The 14253-nt window shown below is 37.8% G+C and overlaps 1 protein-coding gene across 6 annotated transcripts; it reads left to right on the top strand.

The window, feature by feature from the left end:
- Window positions 1–13731, top strand: LOC128256971 (protein phosphatase PP2A 55 kDa regulatory subunit). Of its 6 annotated transcripts, none has more exons than XM_052987739.1 (5): window positions 1–429; window positions 4502–4741; window positions 10734–10885; window positions 10965–11768; window positions 11925–13731. In XM_052987739.1, exons 2-5 carry the CDS (start codon window positions 4567–4569, stop codon window positions 12291–12293), a joined length of 1500 nt encoding a protein of 499 aa, XP_052843699.1. In that variant the 5' UTR covers window positions 1–429; window positions 4502–4566; the 3' UTR covers window positions 12294–13731. The 6 variants fall into 6 exon arrangements, with proteins under 6 accessions (XP_052843699.1, XP_052843707.1, XP_052843714.1 ...); XM_052987747.1 differs by lacking the exon at window positions 1–429 and adding an exon at window positions 4245–4337; XM_052987754.1 differs by lacking the exons at window positions 1–429; window positions 4502–4741 and adding exons at window positions 5263–5421; window positions 6089–6430.
- Window positions 13732–14253: the final 522 nt, after the last annotated feature.

Below are 14253 nucleotides of genomic sequence, written 5' to 3'. Positions count from 1 at the left end.
TTCAGTGCTAATTTTAACGTCGCCGCGTTGACTGTTTCGCCTTTTTGCGGTTTCCTTATTTTTCACTTTTCCACTTGCTGCGAGCACTGAATTCAATTTAAATTAGTTTACATTGTGCCTTTGTACGCCTTTTGCCCGTCCAGTGTGAAAACAACAAACAAAAGCCAACCAAAGTGCCGAAGAAGTGCAGTAAAATCGGTTGTGCAGACAGGAATTTTAACCGTTGCAACTTGAGTATATTAAAAACGATCTCGAAGCGATGAAACTGAACAGCACATAAATATAAACGCCGAACAAAATCAGAATCAGAATTTAAAAATAGCCAAATGCACGGCAAATTATGAGATATCTAAAGACGGTCAATTAAAATAGTATTTCGTGTTGGCTGTGATTTTTTGGATTGCTGCTGGTTCTTAGGTGTCTTTGCTGGTGAGTCGAGTTTTGGTGTTTTAAACATTTTTATTAATATGCACACGCGTGTGGTTTCCATTCAAATGCTTCGGATATGGCAAGACAGCTGTTTCAATATCTCCGAAAATAATGCTGAAATCGTTAAGAGTTTAACTGGCCTGTTACGTCAACCGTTTGCGGGGGTTTCGACGACTGTCTGCCATCCGATTCTCCAGTTTCTCTAGCCTAACCCCCCGATCTGACCCCCTTTGGGGGGTTCCAAGTCTCACTTGTTGACGTTCTTGGCGGTTTTTGAGGTTAACAACATTTTCAGGCCGCTTTGTTTCGCTCTGAGCCAAACAATAAACAACTATTGACTCGCACTGGCCATGTTTAGCAAGCCGACTTACAGACAATTAATAGCTACTATTTTGTCACTCGCTGACTTTTATGCCAAAATATTTGCCTAAGCTGTTCGCATTAGCAAATCGAACAAATTGCTGAAAAGCGAAAAAAAACCACATAGCACGCGCATTTATCTTTATTCCGATTCCATGTGACTGTATCATTATTTGTGGGCTTATAATTTGTTTTCCCAACTGCAGTCCGTCACATCCTATTTGGTCCTATTTTTTCTTCGATTTTTTTTATTGGTACAGTGGAGCCTCAATATTTGGAGGACTAAAAACCATAATTTGACAGGTACAAAAAATATTGCTTACTTATTTCGAATAAACATTATTGAAAAAATCATATTTGTTCATTTTTCAAAAATGGCAAACCGAATCTATAAAATATGTTTAGATTTCTGTGTGTATATGTTAGCTCCGGAAATCATAAACATTAGAATGCTCTTTTACTGCATATTTTGTGTTATTTTTTTATGTTTATTTTTGTAATACTTTTGAAAAGAAAAAAAAGAAATCTTGCTGCAATTTTCGAATCTTTTTTTTAGTTTAGCGCCGAAATCTACTTTGTTTTACTTTGATGTCATTGTAAAATACTTATGACCAAAAATGCAACAAAATTTTATTGGATAATTTAAGGACTGTTGAAAAAGCTATCACTCATATATCACTTAAAAATCTTGAAAATTCTGTTTTATGGGAGTTTGTTTTTTTGGTTGAACGCCCACTGTATGTATAAAGGAATATGAGAATGGTGTTTGTCAAATGCTAATTAGTTTCATTATATCTGGCAGCCACGAGTGGAGTGGGGAGGCTGAGGGGCCGTGAAGTATATTAATTGGATGAGCCGAAACAGTTTGATAAGCACAATATTACTTGTCATAGATCTAGCCGGACATATGGTTGCAATCACGTCCGCCAGTCGGATTGTATATCAATCCACCCTGCCCTCCAAAAAAAAAAACTTACAAAAATCCTGCGTGCCGCCAATGAATGTCAAACTAAAAAGACACTTTGATGGACACATTATAGACAGTTTGGCAGTGTGGAAGCGTATGAAATGCTAAATATAAACAATTCACCCCCACACATTAAAGGTAAATTAGGCAAACCAGACGAGAAGGGTTGACAGATCCAAAAATAATCAAAGCCAAAGATTTGGCAGGCGTATTCCGTGTCTACCTGGTTGGACTTTGGATGATGAGTCTGCTGGGAATGGGGTTCGAATGGGTCTCGTGTGGCACGTGTTCAGGTGACTCTAAAACTGTTGTCACACTTATTTTTAGGCTCTGTTCATCTATGATTTATCCAAACGAAATTAAAAGAAACTCTTGCCCAGTTGGTTATTATTATTCCACTGGTAGGAATATAATTAAAATCTTATATTTATTGTGGTACATTTTTTGTTTGTATTTATACTCAGGATCACGCCCCATTGAAAACATTTCACCTTCTTTTGCCATGAGCCTTGCTAACTTATAAAAATATACACATTTAAAAAATTCGTTTATTTGTCTAATTTCATTTTTGAGTTCCTTTTCCCGCTTCCGCTGTCTGTCTTTGTCATTTCCCGAACAACAGAATGAACAACTAAATCTTGGCGTGATTATATTGTTGAAAAACGCGCTATTTGTTTGTTATTGTTTTGGTTTTGTTGCTGTTTCTGTTTCTGTTTCGGTGGCGATTCGGGGGAAAAGAAAAGCTGGCGCTTGTCTCTGCACCCATTCACATGCCACATACTTTTAATAGACCTTTCATTTCATTTGTTTATTTTCGTATCTCTAGTGTTATGTTAGTTTGTTTTTAAGCTTCAGTGACACCTAGAGATTTTTAATTCGCGTTTGGCGTATGCTTAATATTTTTACAATAGTTTTAACTTTTAGTAGTGGCCTTTTTACGAATAAATGAATATATGATAGCACATATGTGGAGGGTAAAAAAATAAGTATTGTTTTACCTGGTACTCACTGTATTTCCCAGACCGAAGAAATGGAACGATTTTTAATACGCGATTGGCTGTCGCACTCACGTTTCTACGGATACGCGAGACATTGAAGACGGAGCCCATTAATTGGATTACAATTCTTCGCATTTTCCCTATGCGGTTTTCTTTTGATTTGTTGTTCCGCACGTTGTCTTCTGCTTCTTTTTTCTTGGCCATTAGTCATGCATATGTGGCGGCTCTATAACTTGTTGCGTACACCCGATTTTGCATATGCCACACCGCGGCCTCCCCTCTATATAGCACATATAGTATATCTACATATATATCCCTCCTTTAATGAACGTGGCGGAATTTCGCCTTCATATTGTAACTGTATATCCGTAATGCGAAAATGTGTGAAATAAATCGTACACATGACATTTGTATGTATAAACAGACGAGGCCAAAATATATGAGTGATGGTTTTGGCAACCGGAATACATTAAATACAAAGTCTATTAATTATATCTTGTTAAGGTTAATTCGCCGAAGAAACGAAGGGAAATTATTGTTTTCAAATTAATAAACCTATAAAAAACTTGAAAACTGTACAAAACAGAACATTTAATTAGGCAAACAGAATATTTCATTTTCAACAAGTTAGCTTAATAATAGAAATTGGGCGAAAATTTTACCACAATGACAAAAAAAACGATACAATTTATCTTGAAGCTATTTGTTACCAAAGCAAATTTTTTGTAAGCAAAGGGTTTGTCAAATTGTTTAACATAACAATTATTTTATATTTAAGCTTAAAGATAAATTAGCAAACGAAATTTATATACAAATGGGTATAAAAACATTTTCTAAATAAATAGTTCGCAAGAAATAACAAACAGCATACATATTTTCAACAATAAGATTTCCGCAGTTTCTTTTAAATCCCTGTGGCCTTACTTTTTTATTTCTGTTTATTCAATAAATTTTATGGTTTTTCAACTGTTTGTTTGAGTTTCTCTTTTGTAAATATTTTTGGGAATGCTTGAAATTTCGTTATCAATGTTCTTTGCATATCGCAAAAAGAGGCACAACTATTAATGTGACCACAACGATTTTAACGCACGCATGTCCACGAAAACCCACATTAAATATGTTTTTGTCTTTTACAATGTTTTTGTGTACTGCTGAAATTTTCCACTCTGACGTTTTCGCGCTGCCTTCAGAGTTCAAAATCAAATATTTGAGCTGGAGATTAGCGGAATTGCCTTTTTGTATAATTGTTAATTGGAACGCCAGCCAGCCTTTTTGCATTTGGCTATTAATCAGCCCCAAAAAATACGAACTCTCAGAATATTATTTCGACTACTTACGGAGGGAAACAAATTAAATAGAGACCAATAAAAAAGGCGCTACAGATCAAGACGAGGCCAAAAACGACGGACACACCTCTTGGCAGGCCAAAAAAAAAAACTTTAAATTTATTAAACACGCAGGCGGCGGAATTTAATTCAAACCAAAAGCAGATGTTTTGTTCTGTTTTGCACACAGGCGTAATTTCTACAGTAAACAAACGACAGGAGACGATTCATTTGCACAACCCATTTGTTTGGCAAAAGGTGAGATGCAGAGAGGGGTGTGCGACAGGTGTTAATTGCCCGACAAATTCAAAAACACGCAGCCCGCTCATGCGATGAAGTCGGAGGCTCATGCAAACATGCATTATACAACCAGTGTGTGCAGCCGAGTCGCTAATAGATTCGACCGTTCAATTTGCTTGCAGATCGCCGGATCAGGTCCGTCTACCAGGCCCAGCCCAACCACTAAATCCTCCCCATCCAATCCGTGATGGGTCGCTGGGGCCGGCAGAGTCCGGTGCTGGAGCCGCCGGACCCGCAGTTGGCGACCACGCCCCCACCGCCCACCCTCCCGCCGCGCACCTTCATGCGGCAGTCGAGCATCACCAAGATCGGAAACATGCTCAACACGGCCATCAACATGAACGGAGCTAAAAAGCCAGCAAGTAAGTATAAGCCTTTTATTTTCACTCAAATTTAAAGAATTTTTCCCATACCGAACTCACACAACAATTTAAATAGGTCATGGTCAGATGGTAAATTAAATTATATTTTTAAATATAATGGGGCAAGATCCATCTTCTTTATTTATTTTTATTTAATAAAGGTCAGGGAATTAAAATATATGTTCAATTCAACAGTTCAAAATATTTCATTTCATAAATACAAATATACAATTAAGAGTACAAAATAAATACAAAGGTCGTTTGAGGTAAAGTTGGATGAGGTTTGCCATAGAAGTTAATTACTTTTTGAATTTCCCGCCCAATCCACGCTAACATTAACAGCTCTATGTTATCCCCGACCACTGCCCAACACTTCACCGCCGCAGCTGGATTGTCGTTTTCCTATAGGCAGCGCTGCGGCAGAGGGAAAGCAGTAGTAGAGATGGAAAAACACCGATGTTGCCCCGCCAAACATCGATGAAACCGATGTTTTGAAATCATCGATGACATCGGTATTGGCATCGACCACCTCTAACTCTTATTGTAAAGTGCGAAATTTGCAACAAAATTTGTACTTCCATTTTGCGTTGGATTTTTCGCAATCCGTTAGTCACTAACTAAGCTAAAACAGCGCCCGGAGCGTGCGGGAATCAGTCGGCAGCCGTGTAAATAGTCCAAAAGTGCGTGGGAAAGCGAAAAACAAGGCGGAATGCCGCTTGTGCAAAAGCCACACTCACTCGCATTCATATTACGACGCAACCACGAAGCAGTGCAGCTAAAGAGGCGGCAAAAACGGGAAGAAGAGGCAGCGCGCAGAAAGTGAATCGGAAACAGAATCAGAAAACAGAAGCTTTTTGACTTTTTGGCAATATTTGATTTTCGCTTGCGAATATTAAGTAGAAAGAGGAGTTTAAAGTTGGAGTCGTTCGACGATATTTATCCTTTTCTGATCACGCGGTTTTTCGGAAGCGTAAAATAATCAGGCATCGCAACAATTTAGTGTTCCCATTTTGAAGGTTAGATTTCGCATATATTTTTTGCTCGCAAATCGCGATAAAACAAAGAGACAAAGCAAGCGGCGCAAACGTGTGTTTGCCGATGTGTGTGTGTTTCGTATTTGTTTGGCAAAATGCAATAAAAAATAATAATTGTGGATTAACGACTGGCAAATATCGCGTTTTATCGGTGTGAAGTAATTTTTTGTGTTCGCTCACAACCACCGGCTGCACTCGACCTCTCTCTTTCGCTCGCACACACTCACACATGCACTTAAAACGCACGCCAAAATTCTGACGCTGCGCTGCCGACGTCGTTGCAAAAAAAATATAATTTCCCCTACTCTTGCAGTTCTTTCTTCCCCTATAAGTGCTTAAGTCGTGCTAACAAAAAAAAATTAACAAAGGAATCAAATGCATATATTAGATATACAACAACAAAAAACCAAAGTGTAATTAAAGGAATAAGTGAAAAAGAGAGGAAATTAACATCGCGCTCAACTTTAAAACTTAAAATTGGTAGCAACAACAACACCACGCTCGTGAGAAAGAGACGGAGCTAGAGAGCGCGAGCGCAGCTCCTTTGGCCTTCTCCTTTTGTTCTTGTTATTTTTGTTGTCTTAGTGTAGTTGTTGTTGTTGTTGTTGCTGCGGCTGCTTGAAAATCGACGCAAACTGTTCAACTGTCATGGCCGGTAAGTTTAATTCTCTCGTCTTCCCCTTCTTTCTGCTCTCCTTCTTTTCTCCTTTTGCGCTTCTCTGCGTTCGTTCGCCAGTCGCTTTTTGTGTGGGAACTGCCAACTTTATTTTTATACCCTGGAATTGCATGTTATCAGTTTGGTTAGACTTTGTAACGTCTTGGTTAAGATCTTTGCGGTCAACAAATTTTAATATATATATGCTTGCTCTGCTAGCCTCGAGGATCAACTTTTTTTTGTTAGTATTGTTCTTAATATGATTTTGAAAGGATCTTATTTGAAAAAGAAATGTTATTAACAGCAATCGAAAAAAAATGTAAATTCTTTATTATTTTTGACTAATTTACCAATGCCTAAAAAATATTATCGTTCAAAATTTGTTGAATGGTCTTCAGAGCTGTAGATGACTTAATTCACAAGGCCAAATTTGTAATAACTGCAAGGGTATTTGCCATTTCCCCGTTCTATTTTGAACTTTTCTACATTTTGATGTTGGCATTAAATTCGCCCAAACAGCCGATAAACAAATTCACTGAGAAGTAAACAAACTAGTCAAAAGTCTCGAATGCGTTAATCGGAAAACAACTTTTCCCTATCAACTAGCATTGATCTTTGCACTTGAACGAAAAACTGCGAGCGACGTGAGCGGCATGCAAAAAAAATTAATAGGCCTCCGCCGCCTCTGGTACATTTTTTTAAACAAATGCTCGCCCACGCCCTATAAATGCATAATCTATTTAAAAGACTCAGATGGCAGTAAAGGAACTCATAAACGTAAGGCACGATCCGTTACGAAAACAGTAAGCAACTGATAAGAGGGTAAATTTAAGCACATTGAGTTTAACTCACACATCTTGCTTGAAGATCTAAGAGCTGCTAATGACTGTTCAAAAAATCTACGAGTTATGTGATATCAATAAAGAAAAAATAAAGTAAAGACTTTTTTAAAGCAATTATAAACGCATTCCAAATTTAAGAATTCTGAAGCAACAGGTTAACTCTTTTAGGAATTGACATAAATATATAAAGGAAACTTGACCATAACATAAACACTAACCTAACGAAAACAAACTATTAAACATTGTGTTTGATTTTAGTTATTTTTTTTAATATTTTATTTTTCGGAACTATCTATGATATCCTCTTGCTTATAATCATCGTAAGCCAAAGGAGGAGAGACTTTCTGCAAGAGTATAAGTTGATTTCGTGCATATGCTCGGTACAGAGACACAATAGCTATAATTAAATAATAAACAATTGCACAAGTGCTGAGAATGCGGCGTACAAATTGGATCGGTCAATAGATATAGAGCCCTCGGAACTGGATCGTGTTTTTTGCCATGTGCAAATTGAGTTAAAGTCGCAATGGACCAAAGGAAACCCCTTCCACCCCGTCCTTTATATTCAATTCCGAAGTCGCTTCCCAGACAACGTGACGTCTCTCAGGTTTCTATATTCTTTTTGTCGGTTTATGTGATGTATGCAAAATTATTTGAAAATTTTATATGCAGTGTCTGCGTGATTTTCTTGAATAGTGTATCTGCAAGATACGCACAAGTGGGCATGGACATCTCCTAATGGCCTGCACATGTAGAGGTTCACGAAAACAATGTCGCAAAACAGACATTACATAAGTTTTTGATGTTCTTGCCCGGCACATTTGCTTGTCACAAAAAAGTGGAGATTTTAAGGGGGTTTAGTAAAGAGGGGGCAGATTGATGTGTGTCTTAGATTAGATTGGATATGGTAATTGGCGAGGGGAACGGCGAGGTGCTACAGAAACGAACGTTAAGACTCTTTTGAGCTCAATTTGCAATGCAAACTTAAATTGCTCAAGAAGCCAAACAAGCTGAGATCATAACTAAACAACCAATCAACTATCGATTAGGTAGGGCTTTTACTATTGAGTTTTCTCGGTAGAACTAAAATGTAAAAATTTATTTTTGAGCCATTATTGAAACTAGTTTCTGGTTTTATTTGTTAAAATAAAGTAAGGTAAACTACTAAATTAGCCAAAAATAAGAATCTTAAAAATTTTCATATTGAATAAATTAAAAAAAGAAATTTTAATAGTTCAGACGTGTAGACTACGATGGAAGTATTGATATGAGAGAGTAAAATAATTCATTACATAATTGAAAAACAGGAAAGCATTTGCTAAAACTTTCTTTGCTTCCTTCTCTTCATAAAATGTGTTCCCTCATTAATACTCCCTAACCAATATTCTTAATTGCTCAGCGGTTCAGTCATGCATATGAATTATTTCTCTAACGCTTTCCTTTGACGAAAGTTAACCAACTGGGCTGCCAAAAAAGGATTTCCTATTTACCACCCCGTGCTTTCTTTGTCCCTTCACCCATTTTCACCTTGCCTTCTGTATTTGTTAGTCAATCAGTCCGTTCCGCCATTCTCTAGGTCGTTCAGTTGTCCCCCTCTATAGCGTATATAGACTGAATCCATGATATTGTAGATAGTGTAGTGTAGTAGAAAGGGAATGGAGAGCTAGAGCTTTAGCTTAGCGGCGACATCGCGTGGTTGTGTTAAATAATTGTGTCAATATTTGAGTTTCATTATTCTGTTCCATTTTGCGCCCGCTCATGAAAATCTACTTATCTCTTTATGTACATTTATATACGATCTAACAAATAAACGGGTGAGCGAGCAGATGAGCGAGAGCAATTTTATAGTATTATTTTTTACCGAATCTTTTCGTAGTGAAAATTCTGCAATTATTTGGGATCTATGTGATTTTTATTTTAATTGGTGCTGTTGCATAAGCATCATGTTGCATTATGAAGATTCATCATTAATTAAACAAAGTCGTTGGTTTTTGTATATTAATTGATGTATATCAATTATAATTTATTTTGTAATAATATTGACGGCTTCATTAAATAAAGAAATATTATAAATTAGTAAACAACAAAGTTTTGCAACTATTTGGTTGGTGATTTATTGCTATTTCAACACTTTTGTTTTCATTTTGTGCATTAACGACAGAGTTCAACGACTGTAAATGGCTGGGTGTTACAGTTGCGTGGGCGGGTGCAAAACTCACATACCGAACTGTCTAAATATAGTGCCGAGAAATATCAACAAAAACGGCTGAGTTATGACTGACTAATTGGGTGATTGCCTTTGATCCTATTATTGTGCAGGGAATCTCGGATAGTCGGAATAAATACAGTTGCTTCGCCTCGTCAATCACATCATGACGTCGTCAATGGCAGCAGGCAACGTCGGGCAGGAAAAAGCCAACAGACTGCCAACAGCCAGCGGATAATGAGGTCACAGCACATGGGACTGGGCTGGGCAAGGGCTGTGCCAAAGAAATCAAACAAACAAAGCCCAATGAATATTTGGGAATAATAAAAAAAATTGCCAAAATTCGCACACAGCACCAGACTTGGGGACGGGGGACCAAAAACAAAAAGCAATGGGCAGATACAAAACGAATCCGAGTACTGTGGGCTCAAAAAGCATTTGTAATATTACTTAAAATACATTTATAGGCATTGTCAAAGTACGGAAATAAATTTATTAAGTATTACTTGGGGGAAAACTTTTTTGAACGTTGCAACGCCAAGCACAATTGAAGATAAATCGATGGCTGGAAATAATTTATGAATTTCCTTCAACAGTTAATGCTTTTAAAAGATAGATTCTTAATTTAAAATGCTTATATTTATTATTTTATAAATTCAGTATTGCATTGGCTATCTGAAATTACATTATATTTTGTATATAACAATTTTCGCAATATCCCACTGTTGAAAGAAAGGGAAATAGATTTCCCACCTTAAATTCTCTCATTATGGAATAGCAGTGTAAAAAGTGCGGTTTTGGAATAAGGAGTACAGTAAAAACGTCATCGTTTACACAACGAACCGCAATCGCTAAAAGTGGCTATGCATAGAGAATTGGCAAACAAAGGGGGTGGGGCGTGGTTGTGGTTTTCCAGCGAGACAGGAAAACGAAAAGAATATTTGGCCAAGAGCTTAAAGGGCTTTAAAGTGTACCATCATGGCCCAGACGAAGACCAGAGTGGAAGGCCGAGAATGGCGTCATTAGCAAATATTTGGGCAGGCCCAGGATATCGTCGTCATCGTTGTCCTTTCCCCTACCAGCTATTGATTGTGGGCATGTGTCAGTTTTTAAGAAAAGCAAATGGTACATTTGCTCTTCTGCGCCGCCTGCTTTTTCAGTTGTCTAACCGAATTGACATTCAGCGAATCGAACTCGAGCTGGTCGAAGGTGTCAACTCGCATTCTCATCATTTGGTCCTGCTCTGTCTTTTCAGGTAATGGAGAGGCGTCCTGGTGCTTCTCACAGATTAAAGGCGCCCTAGACGATGATGTCACGGATGCGGACATCATATCCTGCGTGGAATTCAATCACGATGGCGAACTGCTGGCCACTGGTGACAAGGGCGGTCGCGTCGTCATCTTTCAGGTGAGCAAAGGCCTTTATAAATGCCTGAAATTGAATTTCTTCCATCCTTGACTTTATTAAACATAATGAACTATTTCAGCGTGACCCTGCCTCGAAAGCCGCCAATCCGCGACGCGGCGAATACAATGTCTATTCGACATTCCAATCGCACGAGCCCGAATTCGATTACCTCAAGTCGCTGGAGATTGAGGAGAAGATCAACAAGATTCGGTGGCTGCAACAGAAGAACCCCGTGCACTTTCTGCTCTCGACCAACGATAAGACGGTCAAGTTGTGGAAGGTCAGTGAGCGCGACAAGTCGTTCGAGGGCTACAACACGAAGGAGGAGAACGGCCTGATCCGCGATCCACAGAACGTGACGGCCCTGCGGGTACCATCCGTAAAGCAGATACCGCTGCTGGTGGAGGCCTCTCCACGACGCACCTTCGCCAATGCACACACCTATCACATCAATTCAATTAGCGTTAATTCGGATCAGGAAACCTTCTTGTCGGCCGACGACCTGCGCATCAATCTATGGCACTTGGAGGTGGTCAACCAGAGCTACAACATCGTCGACATCAAACCAACCAACATGGAGGAGCTAACGGAGGTGATCACGGCGGCCGAATTCCATCCGACCGAGTGCAATGTGTTCGTGTACTCGAGCTCCAAGGGCACAATACGATTATGTGATATGCGATCGGCGGCGCTATGCGACCGGCACAGCAAACAGTTCGAGGAGCCCGAGAACCCAACGAATCGCAGCTTCTTTAGCGAAATAATCAGCTCCATCAGCGATGTGAAGCTGAGCAACTCGGGTCGCTACATGATCTCCAGAGATTACTTGAGCATCAAGGTTTGGGATCTGCACATGGAAACAAAGCCCATTGAGACCTATCCGGTTAGTGCCTAAAAATCTGGTTTATTCCAAAATTGTTATCGAATCACAAGTTATTTAAAATAACCCACAAAATCCTTGGCTTTACAAAGTTTTAAATTTTGAAACAATGGAACGCCATCAATCAATCCATACTAATATAAAACTTTTGATCTATAGGTCCATGAATACCTGCGCGCCAAATTGTGCTCCCTGTATGAGAACGACTGTATCTTCGACAAGTTTGAGTGCTGTTGGAACGGCAAGGACAGCTCAATAATGACCGGAAGCTACAACAACTTCTTCCGCGTGTTCGACCGCAATTCGAAAAAGGATGTGACGCTGGAGGCGTCCAGGGATATCATTAAGCCGAAGACGGTGCTGAAGCCTCGGAAAGTTTGCACTGGAGGCAAACGGAAGAAAGACGAGATAAGCGTGGACTGCCTCGACTTTAACAAGAAGATCCTGCACACCGCCTGGCACCCGGAAGAAAATATCATCGCCGTGGCTGCGACCAATAACCTATTCATATTTCAGGATAAATTTTAGCCAACACTCTTCACAAGAACCACACCATACGCCACAATCACAGCAACTTTAACTACAGAAACACCAACAACTACGAACACGCCTCATTCTATTGTTAATTCAATCGGTTTGTTTCAGAAGCGTTTTCAAATTTCACTCGCAATTCGATTGTTTGCCTAACACCATTACCTCAGACCCCACCATCCATCCACACCCTATTTTTCCCTTCCCGCCTCCCAAAAACCAATTCAACAAAAATCCTACATCATACATAATGCCATAGCAAAAGCTTTGTAATGTATTTTTGCGCTAAATGCGTATAACGAGAAACAAAACCAGAAACTTAAGAAAAAGAAACAAATTTTTATACATAAACATTTATAAATAGTAAAGCGTAAAGTTGATTTCTTGTAGCGCAATTCGAAAAAAAATCACAATAAGAGTAACATTTAATAAGAACGGTTGATTTTCCCGAAATTTTTGTATAATTAGCGCCAGCGCCGAAGTATTTGTAATAAAAGATAATAATATACAACTTATAAAAAATCATAAAATGCATATTGTAATATTTTTTCTGTTCGCTTGTTAAGTTTACGAACTATGCGCCCTGTTTGCTCTTCTTTATAAACATAGACTAAACATGAATTTCCGATTGTTTATTTGTTTGACAACGTTCATTCCATGCAAAAGGAGACGATAAACTGCGGAGCTTATCGATCGATTATGTCTCATTTTAAATCTCACCAATGTCAGCAATCGAACAGCCGGAATTGTCTCAGTCTAACCAATTCAAAATGCTCATTTAAAAACTTTAAATCACTAAGAATCCAATGCTAGACCAGAAAGCAGAAGTCAAAGAAGAGGCAGACGCGGAAGAAGTATGAAATAAATGCATTGATAACGTATGCATTGCAGTAAAAAAGATACATATATACATAAAAACGCAGCCTAAGTTTAAAATACAATTTAGTGTTCTCAATTCGTTTAATTTAATATCTATCTAAAATGAGAAAAAAAACAAACAAAAAGAAAACAACACTATTTTTATACGCTACATTTAAGCTAAGTATTGCTACTTTTAGTTCAACTATGCGTGCGTGCGTCCAAGACCAATTCTCACTTATAGTCTGCCTGCCCCTTGGCCCCGCCCCCCTTTTCATCGGTCAACGACTTTTCCAGCCTCTTTATTGTTTTGTAAAGTTTCTTTTATCCATTGTCATGTTTTCCATAAAGAACTATAAACAAAACTGAACCATTTTTATAGGTTATCTAGTGTCTAGTGTTAACAAAAAAAAAAAATAAAATATAAACAAAAACCATTAATGAAAATAAACGTAAATAAATAAACGATGCGCGAAAAATGTTAAACGAAAAAACTCTGAAAAATTTACGGCAGCAAGTTCAAAATACTGAAATGTAAACGCATAAAATGATGAAATAAAAACTTAAACAACATAAATTGTGCTTCTTATGAGAATAATATTAATAATATTGTATTTTCAATAAACTAGTTATACAAAAAATGAAGAATGCAGCGGAAAAGCATATATAGAAGATAACCTAAATTGTTTAGTAATTAAGAATTCAGAAAACTTGGCTTGAATCTTGAGTGAAAATCGTATGCAATTTTTTCAAACTTTCGAAACTATAATTTTGGTTGCAAGTTACATATTTTCGGTTACTACATTGGTTTGCAACGCACATCTTAATTCATTAATCTTTGACATGCCTTTTTGTAAATAAAATCGCAAACACAAAAGAGAGAACTTAAAACGTAAAACATTATTCATTAAATGAAATAAAATCCAAAGCAGAAGATTAGACGGTTGCAATTGCTGTTTGCATGGAAATGCAAGCAGGAAAAAATTGCAATTGATTAGTTTTAAAAACAATAATTGAATTGCTATTCAAAACAAAGATCTAATAAAAGCAAACTTAAGGATAAAGTTTAGTTTTGCAAGCAAGAAAATTAAGAAAAATA

This window comes from Drosophila gunungcola, chromosome 3R (genome assembly GCF_025200985.1).
Source record: "Drosophila gunungcola strain Sukarami chromosome 3R, Dgunungcola_SK_2, whole genome shotgun sequence".
Lineage (NCBI taxonomy): Eukaryota > Metazoa > Arthropoda > Insecta > Diptera > Drosophilidae > Drosophila > Drosophila gunungcola.
The sequence above is the reverse complement of the archived record's forward strand: the minus strand, read 5'-3'. Positions and strand labels throughout refer to the sequence as shown.

What these genes read in the sequence shown, in the direction of transcription:
- LOC128256971 (XM_052987739.1), top strand. Translation starts at nt 4,567, where the DNA reads ATGGGTCGCTGGGGCCGGCAGAGTCCGGTGCTGGAGCCGCCGGACCCG. An exon ending in CGGAGCTAAAAAGCCAGCAA is followed by an intron (nt 4,742 to 10,733) that starts GTAAGTATAAGC and finishes CTGTCTTTTCAG; the next exon opens with GTAATGGAGAGGCGTCCTGG. An exon ending in AGCCCATTGAGACCTATCCG is followed by an intron (nt 11,769 to 11,924) that starts GTTAGTGCCTAA and finishes TTTGATCTATAG; the next exon opens with GTCCATGAATACCTGCGCGC.